This window comes from Oncorhynchus keta, chromosome 19 (genome assembly GCF_023373465.1).
Source record: "Oncorhynchus keta strain PuntledgeMale-10-30-2019 chromosome 19, Oket_V2, whole genome shotgun sequence".
Classification (NCBI taxonomy): Eukaryota; Metazoa; Chordata; class Actinopteri; order Salmoniformes; family Salmonidae; genus Oncorhynchus; species Oncorhynchus keta.
In genome coordinates, this window is record NC_068439.1 from 77,934,044 (window position 1) to 77,951,543 (window position 17,500).

At 45.4% G+C, this 17,500-nt stretch overlaps 1 protein-coding gene across 3 annotated transcripts in view; it reads left to right on the plus strand.

The window, feature by feature from the left end:
* Positions 1-17,500, plus strand: part of LOC118374826 (ryanodine receptor 3-like) — a 251,864-nt gene that overhangs the window by 99,615 nt on the left and 134,749 nt on the right. For all 3 annotated transcript variants that reach the window (XM_052471367.1, XM_052471368.1, XM_052471369.1), the window contains 5 exons: positions 5,627-5,722; positions 6,029-6,147; positions 9,264-9,397; positions 14,432-14,513; positions 15,139-15,298. In XM_052471367.1, coding sequence (XP_052327327.1) covers positions 5,627-5,722; positions 6,029-6,147; positions 9,264-9,397; positions 14,432-14,513; positions 15,139-15,298 — 591 coding nt within the window. The remainder of the gene's footprint in view (positions 1-5,626; positions 5,723-6,028; positions 6,148-9,263; positions 9,398-14,431; positions 14,514-15,138; positions 15,299-17,500) is intronic.

The window sequence follows — 17,500 nt, forward strand, 5'->3', positions numbered from 1 at the left end:
ACACACACACACACACACACACTCACATACACACAGGAACACACACACACACACTCACACACATACACACAGGAACACACACACACACACACACACACTCACACATATACACACAGGAACACACACATATGAACACACACCTCCCTGAGCCCCATTTGGAGAGAAGATCTGTTGACAGGACTGACATGACAGTTATTTGTGGTTAGTCACAGAGGAGAGAGAGAAATGGAGAAGAGAGAAGAAAGAGAAAGAGACGGACAGACAGAGAGAGACAGAGAGACAGAGAGAGACAGAGAGACAGAGAGAGACAGAGAGAGACAGAGAGAAATAGACAGACAGACAGAGAGAGACAGAGAGACAGAGAGAGACAGAGAGAGACAGAGAGAGACAGAGAGACAGAGAGAGACAGAGAGACAGAGAGACAGAGAGACAGAGAGAGACAGAGAGACAGACAGACAGAGAGAGACAGAGAGAGACAGAGAGACAGAGAGAGACAGAGAGACAGACAGACAGAGAGAGACAGAGAGACAGAGAGAGACAGAGAGAGACAGAGAGACAGAGAGAGACAGAGAGACAGAGAGAGACAGAGAGACAGAGAGAGACAGAGAGACAGAGAGAGACAGAGAGACAGAGAGAGACAGAGAGACAGAGAGAGACAGAGAGACAGAGAGAGACAGAGAGACAGAGAGAGACAGAGAGACAGAGAGAGACAGAGAGACAGAGAGAGACAGAGAGACAGAGAGAGACAGAGAGACAGAGAGAGACAGAGAGACACAGAGAAGAGATGAAGCTTCATCACATGAATAAAAGTGTGACCGGTTCCTAACACCCTATTCTGTCTGCCCTCTGGTACAGTGATGTGATGATGAAGTGTTGAGGTACCGGATAAATCCCAAATAGCACCCTATTCCCTATGTAGTGCACTAGTCTTTACCACAGCCCACAGGCATATATAGGAATGACCCCTGAGAAGTGTTGTGTTGTCCACCTTTTGTTTTGTTGATGTTCTCCAAACAGTACCATGGTTTTAACGAGATGGAGAGAGGGGAGTGTTGTAGAATGTTGTATAGTATAGTGTTGTATAGTATAGTGTTGTATATTAGAGTGTTGTATACTATAGTAGAGAGTTGTATAGTAGAGTTTTGTATAGTAGAGTGTTGTATAGTAGAGAGTTGTATAGTAGAGTGTTGTAGAGTGTTGTGTAGTAGAGTGTTGTGTAGTAGAGTGTTGTGTAGTAGAGTGTTGTAGAGTGTTGTATAGTATAGTGTTGTATAGTATAGTGTTGTATATTAGAGTGTTGTATAGTGTTGTATAGTAGAGTGTTGTATAGTAGAGTGTTGTATAGTAGAGTTTTGTATAGTAGAGTGTTGTATAGTAGAGAGTTGTATAGTAGAGTGTTGTATAGTAGAGAGTTGTATAGTAGAGTGTTGTATAGTATAGTGTTGTATATTAGAGTGTTGTATAGTGTTGTATAGTGTTGTATAGTAGAGTGTTGTATAGTAGAGTTTTGTATAGTAGAGTGTTGTATAGTAGAGTTTTGTATAGTAGAGAGTTGTATAGTAGAGTGTTGTATAGTAGAAAGTTGTACAGTGGATAGTTGTATAGTAGAGTGTTGTATAGTGTTGTATATTATAGTGTTGTATAGTAGAGTTTTGTATAGTAGAGTGTTGTATAGTAGAGAGTTGTATAGTAGAGTGTTGTATATGAGAGTGTTGTATAGTAGAGTGTTGTATATGAGAGTGTTGTATAGTAGAGAGTTGTATAGTAGAGTGTTGTATAGTAGAAAGTTGTACAGTGGATAGTTGTATAGTATAGTGTTGTATAGTATAGTGTTGTATATTAGAGTGTTGTATACTATAGTAGAGAGTTGTATAGTAGAGTTTTGTATAGTAGAGTGTTGTATAGTAGAGAGTTGTATAGTAGAGTGTTGTATAGTAGAAAGTTGTACAGTGGATAGTTGTATAGTAGAGTGTTGTATAGTATAGTGTTGTATATTAGAGTGTTGTATTGTGTTGAAGAGTTGAGTGTTGTATATTATAGTGTTGTATAGTAGAGTGTTGTATAGTAGAGTGTTGTATAGTAGAGAGTTGTATATGAGAGTGTTGTATAGTAGAGTGTTGTATAGTGTTGTATAGTAGAGAGTTGTATAGTAGAGAGTTGTATAGTAGAGAGTTGTATAGTAGAGTGTTGTATAGTGTTGTATAGTAGAGTGTTGTATAGTGTTGTACAGTAGAGTGTTGTATAGTAGAGTTTTGTATTGTATAGTGTTGTATAGTAGAGTATTGTATAGTGTTGTATAGGAGAGTGTTGTATAGTAGAGTTGTATTTTAGAGTGTTGTATATTAGAGTGTTACATAGTATGGTGTTGTATAGTGTTGTGTTGTAGAGGGTTGTATAGTATTTTATAGTATAGTGTTGTATAGTAGAGTGTTGTATTTTAGAGTGTTGTATATTAGAGTGTTACATAGTATGGTGTTGTATAGTGTTGTGTTGTAGAGGGTTGTATAGTATTTTATAGTATAGTGTTGTATAGTGTGTTACAGTATAGTGTTGTATATTCGAGTGTTGTATGAGTTCATGGGTATTGTAATGAGTTCAAACTTGGTTTCATCAGACCAGAGAATCTTGTTTCTCATGGTTCTGTGAGTCCTTTAGGTGCCATTTGGCAAACTCCAATTGGGCTGTCATGTGCTTTTTACTGAGTAATGGGCTTTTTGGGACCCTTCCCCACATCTGTGCCTCGACACAATCCTGTCTCGGAGCTCTACGGACAATTTGTTCGACGTCATGGCTTTGTTTTTGCTCTGTCATTCATTGTCAACTGTGGGACCTTAAATAGACAGGGGTGTGTCTTTCCAAATCATGTCAAATCAATGTCATTTACCACAAGTGGATTAAAAATAATAGAAACATCTCAAGGATGATCATTGGAAACAGGATGCCCCTGAGCTCAATTTCAAGGCTCGTACCAAAGGTTCTGAATAGTTTTGTAAATAATGTATGTATGTTTTTTTACGTTTAATATATTTGCAAAAAAAAATCTAAAATCCAGCTTTTGCCTTGTTGTTATTGGGTATTGTGTGTAAATTGATGAAGAAAAATGTATTTAATAAATTATTGAATTAGTCTGTAGCAAAATGTGGAAAAGGGGAAGGAGTCTGTCAAACACAGACAAGTGGTTTAGATATGGATGTAGACATTAAACTCTCGTCTGACTCGGCCTCTCTCTCTTCACCCTCTCACCCCTCTGCAATGTCAGCATCACCCTCTCACCCCTCTGCAACGTCAGCATCACCCTCTCACCCCTCTGCAACGTCTGCATCACCCTCTCACCCCTCTGCAACGTCTGCATCACCCTCTCACCCCTCTGCAACGTCTGCATCACCCTCTCACCCCTCTGCATCATCTGCATCACCCTCTCACCCCTCTGCAACGTCTGCATCACCCTCTCACCCCTCTGCATCGTCTGCATCACCCTCTCACCCCTCTGCAATGTCTACATCACCCTCTCACCCCTCTGCAACGTCTGCATCACCCTCTCACCCCTCTGCAACGTCTGCATCACCCTCTCACCCTCTGCAATGTCTACATCACCCTCTCACCCCTCTGCAACGTCTGCATCACCCTCTCACCCCTCTGCAATGTCTGCATCACCCTCTCACCCCTCTGCAACGTCTGCATCACCCTCTCACCCCTCTGCAACGTCTGCATCACCCTCTCACCCCTCTGCAATGTCTGCATCACCCTCTCACCCCTCTGCAATGTCTGCATCACCCTCTCACCCCTCTGCAACGTCTGCATCACCCTCTCACCCCTCTGCAACGTCTGCATCACCCTCTCACCCCTCTGCAACGTCTGCATCACCCTCTCACCCCTCTGCAACGTCTGCATCACCCTCTCACCCCTCTGCAACGTCTGCATCATCCTCTCACCCCTCTGCAACGTCTGCATCACCCTCTCACCCTCTGCAATGTCTGCATCACCCTCTCACCCCTCTGCAACGTCTGCATCACCCTCTCACCCCTCTGCAATGTCTGCATCACCCTCTCACCCCTCTGCAACGTCTGCATCACCCTCTCACCCCTCTGCAACGTCTGCATCACCCTCTCACCCCTCTGCAACGTCTGCATCACCCTCTCACCCCTCTGCAACGTCTGCATCACCCTCTCACCCCTCTGCAACGTCTGCATCACCCTCTCACCCCTCTGCATCGTCTGCATCACCCTCTCACCCCTCTGCAACGTCAGCATCACCCTCTCACCCCTCTGCAACGTCTGCATCACCCTCTCACCCCTCTGCAACGTCTGCATCACCCTCTCACCCCTCTGCAACGTCTGCATCACCCTCTCACCCCTCTGCAATGTCTGCATCACCCTCTCACCCCTCTGCAACGTCTGCATCACCCTTTCATCCCTGTCATTCCTCACCCCTCTTTCCCTCACTTACCCCCCTCTCTTTTTACCTCACCTTTCTCTAGCCTCTCCAATCTATGGAAAAATGAGCAACTGTACCCAGTTCTTCATCTCTCCCCCACATAGCCCTCCTCACCCTCTTCCTCCTCTCTCCCCCACATAGCCCTCCTCACCCTCTTCCTCCTCTCTCCCCCACATACCCCTCCTCTCCCTCTTCCTCCTCTATCCCCCACATTCCCCTCCTCTCCCTCTTCCTCCTCTCTCCCCCACATACCCCTCCTCTCCCTCTTCCTCCTCTATCCCCCACATTCCCCTCCTCTCCCTCTTCCTCCTCTCTCCCCCACATTCCCCTCCTCTCCCTCTTCCTCCTCTCTCCCCCACATACCCTTCCTCACCCTCTTCCTCCTCTCTCCCCCACATACCCCTCCTCTCCCTCTTCCTCCTCTATCCCCCACATTCCCCTCCTCTCCCTCTTCCTCCTCTCTCCCCCACATACCCTTCCTCACCCTCTTCCTCCTCTCTCCCCCACATACCCCTCCTCTCCCTCTTCCTCATCTCTCCCCCACATACCCCTCCTCTCCCTCTTCCTCCTCTCTCCCCCACATACCCCTCCTCTCCCTCTTCCTCCTCTATCCCCCACATACCCCTCCTCTCCCTCTTCCTCCTCTCTCCCCCACATACCCCTCCTCTCCCTCTTCCTCCTCTCTCCCCCACATACCCCTCCTCTCCCTCTTCCTCCTCTCTCCCCCCACATACCCCTCCTCTCCCTCTTCCTCCTCTCTCCCCCCACATACCCCTCCTCTCCCTCTTCCTCCTCTCTCCCCCACATACCCCTCCTCTCCCTCTTCCTCCTCTCTCCCCCACATACCCCTCCTCTCCCTCTTCCTCCTCTCTCCCCCCACATACCCCTCCTCACCCTCTCCTTCATCTATCCCCCACATACCCCTCCTCTCCCTCTTCCTCCTCTCTCCCCCACATACCCCTCCTCTCCCTCTTCCTCCTCTCTCCCCCACATACCCCTCCTCTCCCTCTTCCTCCTCTCTCCCCCACATACCCCTCCTCTCCCTCTTCCTCCTCTCTCCCCCACATACCCCTCCTCACCCTCTCCTTCATCTATCCCCCACATACCCCTCCTCCACACCCCTCTTCAAAACTACCCCTTATCCCTCTGTGTCCTTCCTCTGACACATCTAACTCTTCTTCTCTCTCTTCAGCCTCTCTGATCAAAGGGAACAGAAACAACTGCACCCAGTTCTCCAGGAATCTGGACTGGCTGGTCAGCAAGCTGGAGAGACTGGAGTCCTCATCAGGTATACTGGATTTCATAGAGTTAACATTAACATATTGGGTATGGAATTGTTTGTTCATGTTGTCAAATGCCTTTATTGCGAGCTAATTTGGGGCTGCATGCATCTAGTGTAAGTTAACCTGAGGCATGACATGTACTGTAAGCAGTTATAGTGCTGTAATTAAGTAGTCATAGCCTGTTGTATACTCTAATGTCCCAGTCCCAGTAGTGTTTTGTAATAAACAAATATGTTCCACTCAGGTATCCTGGAGGTTCTCCACTATATCCTGAAAGTCTCCTGATTCAATTGTATTCTACTCTACTCTAGGTATCCTGGAGGTTCTCCACTGCATCCTGATAGAGTCTCCTGAAGCTCTGAACATCATCCAGAGAGGACACATCAAGTCCATCATCTCCCTGCTCTACAAACACGGACGCAACCACAAGGTCAGCAAAACAACGCATTACTGGTTTTCGAATAAACTCATTCTAAACATTCTAAACTCATTCTAAACACATTCTGAACACATTCTAAACGTTCTAAACTCATTTTAAACACATTCTAAAAGTTCTAAACACATTCTAAACACATTCTAAATGTTATAACCACATTCTAAATGTTCTAAAGTCATTCTAAATGTTGTAACCACATTCTAAATGTTCTAGTCATTCTAAATGTTAGAACAACATTCTAAATGTTCTAAACTCATTCTAAATGTTATCACCACATTCTAAATGTTCTAAAGTCATTCTAAATGTTATAACCACATTCTAAATGTTCTAAACTCATTCTAAATGTTAGAACAACATTCTAAATGTTCTAAACTCATTATAAATGTTAGAACAACATTCTAAATGTTCTAAACACATTCTAAATGTTCTAACCTCCTTCTAAATGTTCTAAAACACATTCTAAATGTTCTAAACTCATTCTAAATGTTCTAAAACACATTCTAAATGTTCTCAACACATTCTAAATGTTCTAAACACATTCTAAATGTTCTAAACTCATTCTAAATGTTCTAAAACACATTCTAAATGTTCTCAACACATTCTAAATGTTCTAACCTCCTTCTAAATGTTCTAAACTCATTCTAAATGTTCTAAACACATTCTGAATGTTCTAAACTAATTCTAAATGTTCCAAACATGTTCTAAATGTTCTAAACTCATTCTAAATGTTCTAAACACATTCTAAATGTTCTAAACACATTCTAATGTTCTAAACACATTCTAAAAGTTTTAAACACATTCTAAATGTTCTAAACACATTCGAAATGTTCTAAACACATTCTAAACGTTCTAAACACATTCTAATGTTCTAAACACATTCTAAATGTTCTAAACACATTCTAAATGTTCTAAACACATTCTAAACACATTCTAAACATTCTAAACACATTCTAAACGTTCTAAACTCAGAGGAATATATATTCAGTATGAGCAGTGCTTTGGCCTTTAACTTCTTTACTCCGAGGAGAGAGTAAACACGTATGTAAATATGTGGCTGTCACAGCTGTCAGCGTGGCAGCGTGATTTTAACAATAGCCTCGGGCTGCATATCACATTGTTTTAACATTCCTGCTACGTGTTTTACATGCAGTGTTAAACTTGTCACCGAGCCCTGCTGGGTTAATTGGGTTAGCTGGGCATGCAGGAGCACACGCAGAGCCAGTTTGCATCCTGAATGGCATCTTATTCCCTATGTAATACACTACTCACCAGAGCCTACAGTGTATGGGTTGGAAACCCAGCCTCGTAAACACCAGCTGTTGATCCATGCCATGGAATCCTATAGGCTTTTAACAACCAATAAAGACATACGACATGCATGCCCCTCTAAGGGTTATTGGCATCGCATTGCTTACCCACCCAGGGAGGTAATGAAGTGTCTGTTTGTTGCTTAGAGGCATGTGTTATTGTTACACAGAACAAACCTGAGGATTATCACCTTCTGTGTTTATGTGTGAAGAGTTTTTCAGTGGTGTGACAGACACACTTATAGAACAGAGACAGAGAGAGATTCAGAGAGACCGAGAGAGAGACAAAGAGAGACAGAGCCAGAGAGCCAGGGAGAGAGACAGAGAAAAAGAGACAGAGAGCCAGAGAGAGAGACAGAGACCGAGAGACACAGAGACACAAGATAGACAGAGACCGAGAGACAGAGAGAGACAGAGAGACAGAGACAGAGAGCCAGAGAGAGAGACAGAGAGAGACAGAGACCGAGAGACAGAGAGAGACACAGAGAGACAAGATAGACAGAGACCGAGAGACAGAGAAAGACAGAGAGAGCCAGAGAGCCAGGGAGAGAGACAGAGAGAGACATCAGAGACATCAGAGACAGAGAGACAGAGACTGAGACAGAGAGAGACAGAGAGAAAGAGACAGATAGACAGACAGAGACCGAGAGACAGAGAGAAAGAGACAGAGAGAAAGAGACAGAGAGAGACATCAGAGACATCAGAGACAGATAGACAGACCGAGAGACAGAGAGACACAGAGAAGAGATGAAGCTTCATCACATGAATAAAAGTGTAACCGGTTCCTAACACCCTATTCTGTCTGCCCTCTGGTACAGTGATCTGATGATGAAGTGTTGAGGCAGCAGATACCACAGCCCATAGGACTCTGTTCAAAAGATGTGCACATTGTCAGACAAGGGAAGATGTTAACACAAGTCAGAGGAATGTTCAAACCCTGATAACTTTATTAACAAATAGTCAATTCCACATGCTTTATCATTGACCTCTGACCTTGCTTTGTTATCTGAAGATCACTGTAGAGAACAGGAGAGGTATAGAGGAATGTTTCAGTATGTGATGTCCACCTTTTGTTGTGTTGATGTCCTAGAAACAGGCCCGTGGTTTTAACTAGTTCCTCTCAGTTCACCTTGACCGCACTCATATTCATTGGGTGTTCTTCCACACACACACACACACACACACACACACACACACACACACACACACACACACACACACACACACACACACACACACACACACACACACACACACATAACCCCACACACTTCCACACAATAACCCCCCACACACACACACACACACACACACACACACACACAAACACACACACACACATACACACACACACACACACACACACACACACACACACACACACACACACACACACACACACACACACACACACACACACACACACACACACACACACACACACAATAACCCCACACACTTCCACACAATAACCCCACACACTTCCACACAATAACCCCCCACACACACACACACACACACACACACACAACACACACACACACACACACACACACACACACACACACACACACACACACACACACACACACACACACACACACACACACACACACAACCCCACACACTTCCACACAATAACCCCACACACTTCCACACACACACACTTCCACACACACACACTTCCACACAATAACCCCAAACGGGTCATCCTGAAGACTGCCAGTGCCTCCCTTTTATCCATTCTTTCTCAATCCCATTGTTTGTCTCTCCCCCTCCCACCCTCCCTTTATCTCTGTCTAGATCCTGGACGTCCTGTGTTCTCTGTGTGTGTGTAACGGGGTGGCTGTGAGAGCCAATCAGAACCTCATCTGTGATCACCTGCTTCCCAAGAGAGACCTGCTCCTGCAGACACGATTGGTCAATGATGTTCAGAGGTAACAGGAAGTAGAAAGTGTTTAACTTTTTTTTTTAAACGTATTTTGTACATAATGTTGCTGCTGCCATCATTTATGACTGAAATAACATCTGGACATCAGAACAGCGATTACTCACCACGAACTGGTAGAAGCTGTTTCCTTTAACGAGTCCAACGATTCAGACGTGAAGGACATACTGCTTTCCGGGAACAGGCCCAAATCCCTGTCATTTGTGTCAAGAGAAGACAGAGAAAAAGGGGGAGGAGGTCGGACTGCCTTCGGAGAATTCGTAGGCGAGCGAGTAAACCCCCACTGACATCCGTTCTATTGCCCAATGTGCAATCATTGGAAAATAAAATCAATGACCTACGAGCAAGATTAAACTACTAACGGGACATTAAAAACTGCAACATCTTATGTTTCAGTCGTGGCTGAACGACGACATGAACAACATACAGCTGATAGGTTTTTACACTGTATCGGCACAATACAACAGCAGCCTCTGGTAAAGACAAGGGGTGGAGGTCTATGTATATCTAAGGACGTCTCAAGGTTTGGCTCACCTGAGGTAGAGTATCTCATGATAAGCTGTAGACCATACTATCTAACCAGAGAGTTTTCACCTGTATTTTTCATAGCTGTCTACATACCACCACAGATCGATGCTGGTACTAAAACCACACTCAATGAGCTGTATACCCGTCACATTGTATAATGATAGGAGCCAGGCGCAGGAAAACGAAAATAGTTGTTTTTACATTTCTTTACCCAATATAGCCTACGTCATGAACATGACGGGGTCGAAGCCCAAAACAAACACGTATATATATCCAAACAAAGAGTGAGGTGTAAACCTCTAATAAATACACAGGACGAGACCCGTAATAACAACACATGGAACGAGACCCGTAATAACAACACACAGGACGAGACCCGTAATAACAAGACACAGGACGAGAACCGTAATAACAACACACAGGACGAGACCCGTAATAACAACACATGGACGAGACCCGTAATAACAACACACAGGACGGGACCTGTAATAACAACACACAGGACGAGACCCTTAATAACATACACAGGACGAGACCCGTAATAACAACACACAGGACGAGACCCCGTAATAACAACACACAGGACGAGACCCTTAATAACAAAACACAGGACGAGACCCTTAATAACATACACAGGACGAGACCCGTAATAACAACACACAGGACGAGACCCGTAATGACAATACACAGGATGAGACCCGTAATAACAAAACACAGGACGAGACCCGTAATAACATACACAGGACGAGACCCGTAATAACAACACACAGGACGAGACCCGTAATAACAACACACAGACCCGAATAACAACACACAGGACGAGACCCGTAATAATAACAACAACACACAGGACGAGACCCGTAGTAACAATACACAGGACGAGACCCGTAATAACAAACAGGACGAGACCCGTAATAACATACACAGGACGAGACCTGTAATAACAATACACAGGACGAGACCCGTAATAACAAACAGGACGAGACCCGTAATAACAAACAGGACGAGACCCGTAATAACAACACATGGAACCCGTAATAACAATACACAGAGACCCGTAATAACAAACAGGACGAGACCCGTAATAACATACACAGGACGAGACCCGTAATAACAATACACAGGACGAGACCCGTAATAACAAACAGGACGAGACCCGTAATAACAACACATGGAACGACGACCCGTAATAACAAACAGGACGAGACCCGTAATAACATACACAGGACGAGACCCGTAATAACAATACACAGGACGAGACCCGTAATAATAACAATACACAGGACGAGACCCGTAATAACAAACAGGACGAGACCCGTAATAACATACACAGGACGAGACCCGTAATAACAATACACAGGACGAGACCCGTAATAACATACACAGGACGAGATCCAGTAATAACATACACAGGACGAGACCCGTAATAACATACACAGGACAAGACCCGTAATAACATACACAGGACATACACAGAGACCCGTAATAACATACACAGGACGAGACCCGTAATAACAATACACAGGATGAGACCCGTAATAACAACACACAGGACGAGACCCGTAATAACAAGACACAGGACGAGACCCGTAATAACAACACACAGGACGAGACCAGTAATAACAACACATGGAACGAGACCCGTAATAACAAACAGGACGAGACCCGTAATAACATACACAGGACGAGACCCGTAATAACAACACACAGGACGAGACCCGTAATAACAACACAGGAACGAGACCCGTAATAACAAAACACAGGACGAGACCCGTAATAACATACACAGGACGAGACCCGTAATAACAACACACAGGACGAGACCCGTAATAACAACACATGGAACGAGACCCGTAATAACAAATAACACATGGACCCGTAATAACATACACATGAGAGACCCGTAATAACAAACAGGACGAGACCCGTAATAACATACACAGGACGAGACCCGTAATAACAACACACAGGACGAGACCCGTAATAACAACACACAGGACGAGACCCGTAATAACAACACACAGGATGAGACCCGTAATAACAACAACACAGGACGAGACCCTTAATAACAACACACGGGACGAGACCCATAATAACAACACACAGGACGAGACCCGTAATAACAACACACAGGACGAGACCCCCGTACCCGTAATAACAACACACAGGACGAGACCCGTAATAACAACACACAGGATGAGACCCGTAATAACAACACACAGGACGAGACCCGTAATAACAACACACAGGACGAGACCCGTAATAACAACACAGGACGAGACCCGTAATAACAACACACACAGGATGAGACCCGTAATAACAACACACAGGACGAGACCCATAATAACAAGACACACAGGGAGACCCGACCCATAATAACATACACAGGACGAGACCCGTAATAACAACACACAGGACGAGACCCGTAATAACAACACACAGGACGAGACCCGTAATAACAACACACAGGACGAGACCCGTAATAACAAGACACAGGACGAGACCCGTAATAACAACACACAGGACGGACCCGTAATAACAACACACAGGACGAGACCCGTAATAACAACACATGGAGACCCTTAGACCCGTAATAACAAAACACAGGACAACACACAGACCCCGTAATAACATACACAGGGACGAGACCCGTAATAACAAAACACAGGACGAGACCCGTAATAACAACACACAGGACGAGACCCAACACACAGGACGAATAACAACACACAGGACGGACGAGACCCGTAATAACAACCCATACACAGGACGAGACCCGTAATAACAACACACAGGACGAGACCCGTAATAACAACACACAGGACGAGACCCGTAATAACAACACACAGGACGAGACCCGTAATAACAACACACAGGGACGAGACCCGTAATAACAACACATGGAACGAGACCCGTAATAACAAAACACAGGACGAGACCCGTAATAACAACACACACAGGACGAACATACACATAACCCGTATACAAACAGGACGAGACCCGTAATAACAAACACACAGGACGAGACCCCCGTAATAACAACACACAGGACGAGACCCGTAATAACAACACACAGGACGAGACCCGTAATAACAACACACGGGACGAGACCCATAATAACAACACACAGGATGAGACCCGTAATAACAACACACAGGATGAGACCCATAATAACAACACACGGGATGAGACCAGTAATAACAACACACAGGAACGAGACCCGTAATAACAACACACAGGAACGAGACCCGTAATAACAACACATGGAACGAGACCCGTAATAACAACAACACAGGAGACCCGTAATAACAACACATGGACGAGACCCGTAATAACAACACATGGAACGAGACCCGTAATAACAACACACAGAATGAGACCCGTAATAACAACACATGGAACGAGACCCGTAATAACAACACATGGAACAAGACCAGGATGAGACCCGTAATAACAACACACAGGATGAGACCCGTAATAACAACACACAGGACGAGACCCGAGACCCGTAATAACAACACACAGGACACCCGTATGGGACGACAACGAGACCCGTAATAACAACACACAGGATGAGACCCGTAATAACAACACACAGGACGAGACCTGTAATAAGTGCACACTAACACAGTAACACATTAGCCGACACAACAGAGCACAGGTACGCACAAGACCAACGGACATGGAACAATAATCAACAAGGACAATGGGGAACAGAGGGCACATATATACACATACTGATCAGGGGGAATGGGAACCAGGTGTGCACATATACAGTGGGGCAAAAAATTATTTAGTCAGCCACCAATTGTGCAAGTTCTCCCACTTAAAAAGATGAGAGAGGCCTGTAATTTTCATCACATGTACACTTCAATGATGTAATCATTGTAATTCTTAGGTGTCTTCATTCTAATTCTATAATGTAATCATTATAATTCTTAGGTGTTTTCATTCTAATTCTATAATGTAATCATTGTAATTCTTAGGTGTCTTCATTCTAATTCTATGATGTAATCATTCTAATTCTTAGGTGTTTTCATTCTAATTCTATGATGTAATCATTCTAATTCTTAGGTGTTTTCATTCTAATTCTATGATGTAATCATTGTAATTCTTAGGTGTTTTCATTCTAATTCTATGATGTAATCATTCTAATTCTTAGGTGTTTTCATTCTAACTCAATGTTATTCACTACAGCATGCCCTGGTTAGTGAACACCATTTGTAAAATAATTGAGTGCACCGTAACAGCAGGCAATTGGCTAGTTGCCACTGGGGGTGGTGGGTGGGGGGGGGGTAATTACATTAGTCATAAATTCACTCTTGATTTGCAACTACACGTGTCTTGCTCTCCAAATCAGTGTGATTAAATATATCTCAACACAGCTTTTCTGACTGCAATATAATGACACATAAAACCTGGAATATAAATATGAATAATGTATCATCTATCTGGCTGTCTCACTGTGATTGTAAATGTGGATGTGTTTCTCCAGTATGAGGCCCAACATCTTCCTAGGAGTGGCGGAGGGTTCAGCCCAGTATAAGAAGTGGTACTTTGAGCTGATGATCGACCAGGTGAATATTTACTCTTCTTACATTCCTTTGCAAATGTGTTTTGATTATTGTGTTTCAAATATTATTGGCAAGTAAAATATTTAAGATGTGTTTTGTCACTTGTCCAATGTCTCTCTCTCTGGCTGTCTGTCTACCTGTCTCTCTCTCTCTACTATCTCTCTCTGTCTGTCTCTCTACCTGTCTCTCTCTCTCTGTCTCTACTATCTCTGTCTGTCTGTCTGTCTGTCTGTCTGTCTGTCTGTCTGTCTGTCTGTCTCTCTCTACTATCTCTCTCTGTCTGTCTGTCTACCTGTCTCTCTGTCTCTACTATCTCTGTCTGTCTGTCTGTCTGTCTACCTGTCTCCCTCTCTCTCTCTCTCTCTACTATCTCCCTCTGGTTGTCTGTCTGACTCTCTCTCTGTCTATACTATCTCTGTCTGTCTGTCTGTCTGTCTGTCTGTCTGTCTGTCTGTCTGTCTGTCTGTCTGTCTGTCTGTCTGTCTGTCTGTCTGTCTGTCTGTCTCTCTGTCTGTCTGTCTCTCTCTCTCTCTCTCTCTCTCTCTCTCTCTCTCTCTCTCTCTCTCTCTCTCTCTCTCTCTCTCTCTCTCTCTCTCTCTCTCTCTCTCTCTCTCTCTCTCTCTCTCAGGTGGACCACTATGTGACCAGTGAGCCATCTCACCTGCGTGTGGGATGGGCCTCCACTAAGGGTTACGCCCCCTACCCGGGGGCTGGAGAGGGCTGGGGGGGCAATGGGGTGGGGGATGACCTCTACTCATACAGCTTTGACGGACTCTACCTGTGGTCAGGTACGTCCTCTGAGGTTCTGAATGCTCACCTGTCCTGATTTTACCCACAGTTCTTTCTGTGCCTTACACTGTTATTTTAATGTCACGTTAAAAGCTTATACTGTATAAGTTCTCTGCCCTCGTGATGTGAAATACCACTGCTGTTTTGAGAGTAGGGCATTGAAATCCTGAGGTAATCATTTTGTGGTCAAGAGCAAAGGAAAAGTAACAGTACATTTAAAACCCTCAACCAACCTTTCCTCATCGGTCACCCTGACCCTTGTCTAAATAGGCCTATCTATCTATCTATCTATCTATCTATCTATCTATCTATCTATCTATCTATCTATCTATCTATCTATCTATCTATCTATCTATCTATCTATCTATCTATCTATCTGTCTGTCTGTCTGTCTGTCTGTCTGTCTGTCTGTCTGTCCCAGACTCAGTCTGTCCTCCATGACTTCCCTACTCCCTGTCTAAAGAGGCCCCAGACTCAGTCTGTTCTCCATGACTTCCCTACTCCCTATCTAAAGAGGCTCCAGACTCAGTCTGTCCTCCATGACTTCCCTACTCCCTGTCTGTCTGTCTGTCTGTCTGCCCCAGACTCAGTCTGTCCTCCATGACTTCCCTACTCCCTGTCTAAAGAGGCCCCAGACTCAGTCTGTCCTCCATGACTTCCCTACTCCCTGTCTAAAGAGGCCCCAGACTCAGTCTGTTCTCCATGACTTCCCTACTCCCTGTCTAAAGAGGCCCCAGACTCAGTCTGTTCTCCATGACTTCCCTACTTCCTGTCTAAAGAGGCCCCAGACTCAGTCTGTCCTCCATGACTTCCCTACTCCCTATTTAAAGAGGCTCCAGACTCAGTCTGTTCTCCATGACTTCCCTACTCCCTGTCTGACGAGGCCCCAAACTCAGTCTGTTCTCCATGACTTCCCTACTCCCTGTCTGTCTGTCTGCCCCAGACTCAGTCTGTCCTCCATGACTTCCCTACTCCCTGTCTGTCTGTCTGCCCCAGACTCAGTCTGTCCTCCATGACTTCCCTACTCCCTGTCTAAAGAGGCCCCAGACTCAGTCTGTCCTCCATGACTTCCTACTCCCTGTCTAAAGAGGCTCCAGACTCAGTCTGTTCTCCATGACTTCCCTACTCCCTGTCTAAAGAGGCCCCAGACTCAGTCTGTTCTCCATGACTTCCCTACTCCCTATCTAAAGAGGCTCCAGACTCAGTCTGTCCTCCATGACTTCCCTACTCCCTGTCTGAAGAGGCTCCAGACTCAGTCTGTCCTCCATGACTTCCCTACTCCCTGTCTGACGAGGCCCCAAACTCAGTCTGTCCTCCATGACTTCCCTACTCCCTGTCTGACGAGGCCCCAGACTCAGTCTGTCCTCCATGACTTCCCTACTCCCTGTCTAAAGAGGCCCCAGACTCAGTCTGTTCTCCATGACTTCCCTACTCCCTATCTAAAGAGGCTCCAGACTCAGTCTGTCCTCCATGACTTCCCTACTCCCTGTCTGACGAGGCCCCAAACTCAGTCTGTCCTCCATGACTTCCCTACTCCCTGTCTGACGAGGCCCCAGACTCAGTCTGTCCTCCATGACTTCCCTACTCCCTGTCTGACGAGGCCCCAGACTCAGTCTGTTCTCCATGACTTCCCTACTCCCTGTCTGACGAGGCCCCAGACTCAGTCTGTTCTCCATGACTTCCCTACTCCCTGTCTGACGAGGCCCCAGACTCAGTCTGTCCTCCATGACTTCCCTACTTCCTGTCTGACGAAGCCCCAGACTCAGTCTGTTCTCCATGACTTCCCTACTCCCTGTCTGACGAGGCCCCAGACTCAGTCTGTCCTCCATGACTTCCCTACTCCCTGTCTAAAGAGGCCCCAGACTCAGTCTGTCCTCCATGACTTCCCTACTCCCTGTCTGACGAGGCCCCAGACTCAGTCTGTCCTCCATGACTTCCCTACTCCCATGTCTTCCCTACTCCCATGACTTCCCTACTCCCTGTCTGACGAGGCCCCAGACTCAGTCTGTTCTCCATGACTTCCCTACTCCCTGTCTGACGAGGCCCCAGACTCAGTCTGTCCTCCATGACTTCCCTACTTCCTGTCTAAAGAGGCTCCAGACTGAGTCTGTTCTCCATGACTTCCCTACTCCCTATCTGAAGAGGCCCCAAACTCAGTCTGTTCTCCATGACTTCCCTACTCCCTGTCTGAAGGGCCCCAA